Source organism: Gossypium raimondii, chromosome 11 (genome assembly GCF_025698545.1).
Source record: "Gossypium raimondii isolate GPD5lz chromosome 11, ASM2569854v1, whole genome shotgun sequence".
In the NCBI taxonomy this organism is placed as follows: domain Eukaryota; kingdom Viridiplantae; phylum Streptophyta; class Magnoliopsida; order Malvales; family Malvaceae; genus Gossypium; species Gossypium raimondii.
In genome coordinates this window covers 47,459,972-47,466,706 of record NC_068575.1, presented here as the reverse complement: position 1 = coordinate 47,466,706, position 6,735 = coordinate 47,459,972, and the positions used below count along the sequence as shown (strand labels likewise).

At 29.8% G+C, this 6,735-nt stretch overlaps 1 protein-coding gene across 1 annotated transcript; it reads right to left on the bottom strand.

The window, feature by feature from the left end:
• Nucleotides 1-1,233: 1,233 nt before the first annotated feature.
• LOC105803502 (cytochrome b561 domain-containing protein At4g18260) lies at nucleotides 1,234-4,401 on the bottom strand. Its single transcript, XM_012635723.2, has 4 exons — nucleotides 4,244-4,401; nucleotides 3,985-4,149; nucleotides 2,236-2,384; nucleotides 1,234-1,743 (listed from the first exon to the last, which is right to left on the bottom strand). The coding sequence occupies exons 1-4, from the start codon at nucleotides 4,373-4,375 to the stop codon at nucleotides 1,443-1,445; spliced, it is 747 nt and encodes a 248-aa protein (XP_012491177.1). The 5' UTR covers nucleotides 4,376-4,401; the 3' UTR covers nucleotides 1,234-1,442.
• Nucleotides 4,402-6,735: the final 2,334 nt, after the last annotated feature.

Sequence of the window (6,735 nt, the reverse complement as noted above, 5' to 3'; positions counted from 1 at the left end):
TTTACCTGTTTCAACTACCTGCTGGAAATTCAAGTAATCAGACCACCATTGCTTCAACTTGCCCATATTCATTCTCCTTGTCTGCATTTCTTTCCTCGGTGGCAACAGATATAATCACCTATTATTCACTTAAAGGTGAGACGCCCATTTTTCAATCCCACAGAAGCTTTCTCCCCGTATATATATACACATATGGCCTAGCTAATTCTTTAGCCCCTAAGAGTTCTACTTGAAAACTAATGGCCTGGGGTTCACTGCTTTAAGGAAGCATCTGACTTAAGTCTCTTCCAAGCCCAACCATCTCAATATTTCTTAAGCTCATAGCCGGTGCAATAAAAGGTAATGTATATAAACAAATGAGCATCCACATATCTCCCTTCTTTAACCAATGCTTTTCAATTAATGACCTCCAATACGTACGTTTCTGCTTCCATTCCTTTTCACTGATTGATTTTTAATGCCTCAATGCTCCTTTCGATCTTACAGAGCTTTCTGAAGACCTCCGTATCCCTTCTTATAGCAGAGATAACACAGCCTGGTGCTCCACTAGGTCTAATGAGCACAAAGTCAGGCAGGGCGGGTGACTGATCCCATTGTAGTACTGCTACGAATATATAAATCCATCCCTTTCATCAATCAAAGTCTGGGGTAGCTAGAAGGTCATCCACCGGTTTGGGGCAAAGAGCATTTTCCTCTATTCTGCTATCTTGTCTTGTAATCACACTGCTCTCAGGTTTGCCTCATTTTGGGACTACACATCAGCTGATGTTGTTCTATACACATTGCTTTTAGTATATGTATTCGTAATATGCATCTTTTTTTTTAAAAAAGATAAGCTTTTGTTGTCTCATTCACTTTTTGTGGATATGATTTGAGTTATGGATATTGATATATATATTTAATGCAGTAAATTCAAAAAAAAAATTTAAAAGGTTTTTCGGATTATAGTATGTAACACACAAATACTAGACACATGCACTATAAGAATCCGTTAAACATAAATTTAGTTAAATTGGGGACATGTTAAAATGAGTGAAAGTTAACCACCATGCCCAATGGAACTGTGTAAATTTCAACCTTCCTTACTGATAATAACTTATATGAATAGAAACAACAGCAAAATACCCTCAATAAAAAGCCTGATAGAAATTGTGTTTACAAGTTTTATTATGTTCTAAAGACCAATGCTTCCAAAGAAAAAATTCAAAATATAGAAGAGAGAAAATAACAAAATTGTTACTAAGTAATAACGGGCAAAGCTCCTTTCTATTATTGTTTTTATTCATTATTATCCAATACAAATTTAATCACCATTCATAAATTCAATTTACATCATTCATGAGCGAACCTTACACATATGAATGACGATGATCCATGTATCGGAAAATAATGGATTAGATATTAACCCGTGATAATTACGTATTTTTTAACCAAAACCTTTTTTAGTAGTTAATTCCACGACCATATTCTCTTGTTCTGAAAGGGTAGGGTCTTATAGGTTCACGGCGCACAAACGATGGTTGCTTTTGTGACTGTAAATACGACCATTTATCTTGAAATAGATAAATGAAAACAATCAAACAAATCTCAGCAGTCAAAATTATGGTCCAAAGCTTTGTGCTTGCTGATGTCTTTTCATGCAATGCTCCCAATCCTGTGTAAATGTTGAGTACACCTAAAATACACACCGCAGTTCCTAGTAACCAATGTGCAATAAACCATGCACTTCTTCCCTTGGATCCCCTAAACATAATGCGTTATAAATGTTTCAATTTTGCACTCTATATCCCAAAATGCAAGCTGATTTAGGGTGTGCTTGGTTGAGTAAAAAAATAAAGGGATAAAAGAAGAGAGTGAAAAAGTGAAAAGAAAATAAATTTTGAGTGGGCTTCATTAGAATAAAAATGAAAAGAAAGAAAATAGGAGGGATGATCATTTTCCATACTAGTGTATAAAAATTAATCATTCCAAAATGAAATAGAAATACATGTTAGCTCAAAATTATGCATTTTTCAAAAGTTTTATTTTCTTTCTTTTTTCACTCTACCAAGCAATGTATGGAAAGAAAAAATATTTTTCTTTCTATTTTTCCATCCTTCCCATCAAATACACTTGTGAAAAGAAAAAAATATGTTTTCGATCCCTTCAATTTTCCATCTTTCCAATTTTTTTATCACTCTACCAAGCAAAGCCGTAGGGCTAAATTACAAAGGCAAATCATTTATGAAGGTTTACCTGCATGAACGTAGAGCCCCGGTTAAAGCTTGCAACCATATGATACCATATAAAGCTACCCCTAGTCTTTGGTGATGATTGTTGAAGGAGTTATTGAAGTTTTTGATGGACATGATTGCTCCTACTGTAACTAGAAGTACAGAAAGTATCTGCTCAACATAAATTTTACTGTCATCCTTAATATTTAACAATCATGTATTTGTAAATCTCAAAATTTTAAAAAATTTGATCCCTCATTATATCAATAATCATTAAATAATTATGCATCCGGCAATCACAAATCATAATAAGAAATTATGTTAATTTTATGATTTTGATTTTTCCTACCGTCGATATTTACCGTAATAATACCCAAATGGCTATGATTCATAGCGGTTAAACACATGATATTAAACTACATGTATATACTATATATATTGTAACTTGTGAATAATTTTATTTTATAAATAATACATCATAAATCATTTTAAAAATCATTTTTATGATTGCAATAACTGTGATAACACTAGCAAAAAAACATGATTTAAAACATGTTGTATAAAAAGAATCATGTTCACATGGAATTTTTGAGGTAGAATTAAATTGTATAATTTTATGATAGTAAAAAATATATTTCTACCATTTTAATAGTTTATATATTTATAATTTTAAAAGACTAAATCAAATTTTTATCATTTTGGAAGGCCAAAGTATAATTGTATTACTATTAATTTAAAATTTTATAAATTATAAATAAGTCTAAATGAAAAGTTTTTCATTTTAAAAAAGTAGGCCCTTGCTAGACCCTTGGCTCTGCCCTTGCATATCCACAACAACTATTTAAATTATGATACAAATATTTAATCTATTTATAGATTAAATATTATATTCAAGTAATTAACTAAATTCACCTTTAGATATGAATTGAATTGAAAAATGACCAAAAGGCTCTACTATTTAAATTATAATTTTCAATAGTTATTATTGTTTGTTACTTTTTAGAATTTATTATTTAAATAATACGGAAAAAATTATTTAGGAAATTAGGGTGAGAGAAAATTATTAATGTAAATGAGTTTAAATGAATAGTAAAAACGATATCACCAACCTGTCACCATTTATAAAAATTAATATTTTAATAAAATAAATAAATAATAATATTTTAACTAAAGGGTATGCACTATGCATGAGTTTTAATTTTATATTTTTAAATAAATTTTATATATTTTTAAAAGAGGGTGTCGTCTGCCTGCATAACGACACTCTTAAATTAAAATATTATTATTTATTTTATTAAACTATTATTTTAATAGGTTGGCAACATTGCTTTTACAATTCATTTTAATCCATGCTTGTAAATAATTATATCCTCATCCCAATTTTCTAAAAATAAATTTTACCATTTCAATAAAAATTAAAGCAAATATTTGTAAAATGATTGCCTCTCTCAAGTTAAAAGCAAATAATTAAAGTTTTCTTGGTTTTAATTGGATATGAAGAAACTGTGAGGGTAGACATATATCTTAATGCCACGAATCACGCTTCGTATACATAGAAATTCTCTTTTTGCTATCATTGAAAAAGCTAAAGGGTTATCCAAAATACCATTAGTTGTAACACAAATTATAATATATATGAGTTAATATTTCATTCATTAATATTATATAATTTTATGCATAATTAATAAATTATATTGCACTATATACAAAATTATATGCCAATACTGCATCATATATAAATTATATACCTAAACGTAAAAGATGAACTTGCCTGCGACACTGCATGAACATAGAAAAGAACTTGATTTCTCGTCCCACATTCTTCTTCTTTGTTCGACATTCTAATAGCAAGTATCCCAACAGGCACCAGAAACCCCATTGATGCCCAAAGGATAATCCCATGCAATATAATCTCAAACATCAGTTTATGACTCACCTGTGTGTATTCTCAAGCTTCAGACTAGGTGATTCCAAAGAGGATTAAACTCCATCAATTCAAAGCTTCTAAGTTAACAACATGAATAGATTACCTTAGTAATGTTGTCTTTATCGTTTGTATTGCTGCCATTAATGGATTCCACATGTTGTTGAGATGAGCTGACAAATGGTAGAACAAGTATGACTATAAGAGCTATAGACATGGTTAAAAAGACCAGTTGCATTCTTGTTTTAACAAGTGAAAGATGAATGTATGTTGATGTTGAAGCTCTGAATTTGAAGTCTATGATAGGACATTAAGTAGCAGTGAAATACAGTGTAGGGCAATGGTGAAAAAGTGTCGTCAATGTTGTGATGATAAGCTGACTTGAAAAAGAATGTGGGGGAATGGGAATAGATTGCAACTTCAAATTTCAACCATATGGGGGGTTCACTTCTAGAATATTATTATCATAATCGATCCCTGGTTAGGACTGGTTTACCACTTTACCCTGAATGCATAACATTACTATTACAACGACTGCAAGGAGACACTATGAATAAACTTCAATTTGATATTAAGTCGAGAAGATAACCATTCTGTCAAATCTCGTCGGTTAAGCCTACTCTTTGTTAATAATTTGTTATTACCATAAATTCAACTGAGCTGTTAGAAGATCATAATATCTGCATCATGAAATGTGGAAAACTGGTTTGGTTTCGATGATTGCTTACAAATTCCAAAAGCAAATAGTAAATGATTTAAATGTGTAATAATGACTGTTGGGGTCGAATGATAATATGTTCGATATTTGTTGGAAGAACTTGCTTCCATTTAAGAGTTTGACCTGGTTCGATTCTAGATTTAGTTAGAAATCAATATGAACAAATAAAAATATATATAAATTTGTATTTGATGCACTTGCTATAGACAAATTTATACAATACTATCATTTAAATGAAAGAAAGAATGGAAAACTACGTGCGGGGTGTGTTACATTGTGGCCCTCTTCATCTCACTTCATCATATAGTTAATGCACTCAATTCCTTGAGGGCCCGTGATTACTATTTGGAACTTTTTCTTATTCAAAATAAACAACAGAAATACTAGCAGTATTACATTTGCCCATAACAAGAGTTGTGTTTATTAGCTAGGGCCCTTCCTAAAGATGTGCAAAAGAGGAGTTTGATGGAAGTCATTCAGCAAAGTCATGCAATCAGTCACAATAAGATGAAGCAACAATTTTTTCAGATAAATGTTGTTGATGAAACTAATAACAGAGGTGGTATCCACTTCAATAAGGAGGTTAGAGATATTAAGTTGGTTAGTAAGAGAGACCATCACGAAGTGCCCATAATTCAACCATGTTTTATATTTATGAGTGAACCGATAAGACTTAAGAGGTGGTAGAAGAGTTGCCTAATTATGGTGAAATGTTTATATTTCCAGAACTTCCATTTTATAGACAATATCTTCCGTGGAATACCTTTTCATTTTTATAATAGTAAACTGTAGTTCTTGAGTAAATTGAGATAATTTTATTCTCAATTATAGCTAATTTCATCTGCATCAACTAAGGGCTTCCCATTTTCAAGCAGAAACTGGGGGATTTTTTTTAACTAACCCAAAGCATCCAAGACTAGTAGATATGTTAAAACTGCTGAATCATACATGTATTGGTCCCCCAGCACCGCTTTATTTTTCTATTAACTTGGAAAGTGCTTCACTTCGGGCTAGTTAGCTTAGGAAATTGAAATATGATGGTTATCTTTGATGGGATCCTGATGATATGTTTAAGCGTGAAAAATATTTGAATACAAAATATTAATATGAAACTATTAAGTTGATGATGAAAGAATAGAATTGTTATTAACTTATAATTAATTTTAGCATGTTTCTAAGTATGTCTAACTTTCTTTTAATCCTTTTATTACACTGAAATTTGGATTAATACAGCTATTTTAATTTGGCATAAATTCATCCTCAACTTTTATAATCAATTAAATGTTTTTATTTTCTCTAAAATCACATCATGAGTGGGTTTAATGATGTAAGTAAAGTATTATCAATTTAATTCTATTAATAATATTATAAAATAAATTGTCAATTTATATAAAATTAAAATAAAAATATTAAATTAAAAATTTTAGCATAAAAATAAATTAAAACCATAATTACATTATTAATCGTGGTACCAGTGATTTCCATTGTGATTGTAACATGAGCATGTAACTTACAATTATTCAACCAAAATTCAAAATTACATTAGATTTATCAATTGTTGCCTAAAATTCACTTATCTATATTATTTAAGTTGGTGTCACCCACAATCTGATCATAAATTCGATTAAGAAATTATGAAATGCTCTCTCATAATTAAAATAAGTTATAATATTTGGGACATTTTTTGTCTTTTCATTTTAACAAAAACTAATTAAATTATGCATATGTTAAGATTTGAACCGCATCAATTAGATTAATAAAACATTAAATTTACCACTTAACTAAAACTTCATTTTAATTTGTTTTATGTATTTTTATTTTAATATTGACAAATTATTATCGTCATTTGTTGTATATCTATACTATTTATTAAGTGTTTT